Here is a 2,500-nt window from a genome sequence, read left to right as displayed (position 1 = left end):
ACTTTTATTGTCCGACCTTTCCTTGAAGTGTGTGTGATCTATGACCTGTGTGTGTGTGTGTGTGTGTGTGTGTGTGTGTGTCTCTCTCTCTATCTCTCTCTGTGTGTCAGTGTGTGTCTGTCTCTCTGTCTCTGTCTCTCTGTGTCTCTCTCTCTGTGTGTCTGTGCCTGTCTGTCTCTCTGTCTCTCTCTCTCTCTCTCTCTCTCTCTGTCTGTCTGTCTGTCTCTCTCTCTGTCTGTCTGTCTCTCTGTGTCTGTCTCTCTCTCTGTGTCTCACCTCTCCTTGAAGTCCTCTGCGTTGGCCTGAACGTTCTCCGTCTGCAGCATCAGTCGAGCGTTCCCCAGGATGTGTTCGCTGACCTGGGCAGAGCGTAGGAAAACACACAACTCAACCTGGGCACAGCGTAGGAAAACACACAACTCACTGGCCTGGGCACAGCGTAGGAAAACACACAACTCAACCTGGGCACAGCGTAGGAAAACACACAACTCAACCTGGGCACAGCGTAGGAAAACACACAAACTACTCATCACTGTGAGGGGGCAACACTATTCATAGGGCTAGTAAATAAATAAATAAATAAATAAATAAATGAGTGAGTGAGTGAGTGAGTGAGTGAGTGAGTGAGTGAGTGAGTGAGTGAGTAAGTATGTGAGTGAGTGAGTGAGTGAGTGAGTGAGTGAGTGAGTGAGTGAGTAATCAAATCAAATCAAATCAAATCAAAGCTTTTGAATTAGTTTTTGTATCTTGTTGTTCTGTTTCTTTTCTCTATGTATGTTCTCTGTGATGTAAAGCGTCTCTTAGTGACCTTCCAAGAAAGCGCTTTATAAAACCTATCAACTATTATTACATCAAATCAAATCAGTTTTATTTGTAAAGCCCAATTTGACGAATAGACATCTGCGTCAGTGGGCTTCACATTCCATACAGTATGAGAATATAATAGAACTGATTAACTACTCACAACTGAGGCCAAACTATTCATAGGATTAGTACATCAATCAATCAATCAATCAACCAATCAATCAATCAATCAATCAATCAATCAATCAATCAATCAATCAATCAATCAATCAATCAATCAATCAATCAATCAATCAATCAATCCACTTACCAGCCAAACCAGCTGCATAAGATTATCTTTTTTTGTTATTAACTTTTTCATACATTTATGGCTCTTTAAAAATAAACTGCAGGATATTTGAGTAGAATTTTTTTTTTTTTTTTAAAGATTTTCAAGCTTTATTAGACAGTACAGAGTTGAAATGGGGAGACAGAGAGAGAGAGAGAGAGAGAGAGAGAGAGAGAGAGGGGGGGATGACCTGCAGTAAAGGTCCACGGGTCGGATTTGAACCCGCGACCACTGCAACGAAGGCCGGAGCCAATATGGTACACGCTCTATCCACTACACCACCGGAGCGGCCCGATTTGAGCAGAACTTATAACCCGATGTCCACAGCGGTATTGTCTACGCAAACATGCAACAAACACAAAAGTAGTGCCTAGACCAGGGAACGGAAATCACTTTCTAGACACTATTTACCTAGTTCACCTTATGGCTTATAGATCTGATGTTTTAAGCCCCTATCTCACTGGGCTGCGACAGTGTGCGACAAGTTGGAGACACAAAATTGCGACAAAATGTGCAAATTAGCGACAATTTTCACTTGCAGTCTCACTGAGTTGGTTCCTCACGACACGTTTGCGAATGTCTTGCCCAACACTTGCCAGGAGGTCGCATTTATGTCTCGCGAACGTCTCACGATCGTCTCAATTTTGTCTCAAATCAGTCGCAATTTAGTTTCATATGTCGCCAACCCCTCGCAAAGTTGTCTCACATTGCTCGCACTTTCTGACTCGCGGAAACTAAATTGAGAAGGGTTTGCGACGCGTTTGAGACACATGCGACCACTCTGAGACTATTTTGAGACAGATTTGTCGCACACTTTTTTTGAACATGTTCAAAATTCATGCGACAGGACTGCGCGGCTCTGCGACTCATGCGAGGAAATTGAGACCTCCGCGAACGCTTGGAGACAGTTTAGAGACTCGTTTGCGAATGAAGTCTCCAACTTGTCGCAAACAGTCGCAGCCCAGTGAGATAGGGGCTTTAGATCAGCCCAGTGAGAGAGGGGCTTTAGATCAGCCCAGTGAGATAGGGGCTTTAGATCAGCCCAGTGAGATAGGGGTTTAGATAAGCCCAGTGAGAGAGGGGCTTTAGATCAGCCCAGTGAGAGAGGGGCTTTAGATCAGCCCAGTGAGAGAGGGGCTTTAGATCAGCCCAGTGAGATAGGGGGTTTACTAGTTCACCTTGTGGCTTATAGATCTGATGTTTTACTAGTTCACCTTATGGCTGATAGATCTGATGTTTTACTTCCTCATGTGGAAAGTGATGTAATCATCAATATACACACTGAGAGCAACATGAGCCAGCAGGGGGCAGGATACACACACACACACACACACACACACACACACACACACACACACACACACACAC

At 44.2% G+C, this 2,500-nt stretch overlaps 1 protein-coding gene across 1 annotated transcript in view; it reads right to left on the bottom strand.

Annotated features, from left to right (window-relative positions):
• Nucleotides 1–2,500, bottom strand: part of bfsp2 (beaded filament structural protein 2, phakinin) — a gene marked incomplete at both ends in the record, with an annotated part of 10,060 nt that overhangs the window by 4,870 nt on the left and 2,690 nt on the right. Inside the window, one exon of the mRNA XM_080054849.1 lies at nucleotides 277–359. Within this exon, the coding sequence (XP_079910975.1) occupies nucleotides 277–359 (83 nt within the window). The remainder of the gene's footprint in view (nucleotides 1–276; nucleotides 360–2,500) is intronic.

Source organism: Ammodytes marinus (assembly GCF_949987685.1).
Source record: "Ammodytes marinus genome assembly, contig: scaffold_156, whole genome shotgun sequence".
Classification (NCBI taxonomy): domain Eukaryota; kingdom Metazoa; phylum Chordata; class Actinopteri; order Uranoscopiformes; family Ammodytidae; genus Ammodytes; species Ammodytes marinus.
This window is presented reverse-complemented; position numbering and strand designations above follow the sequence as displayed.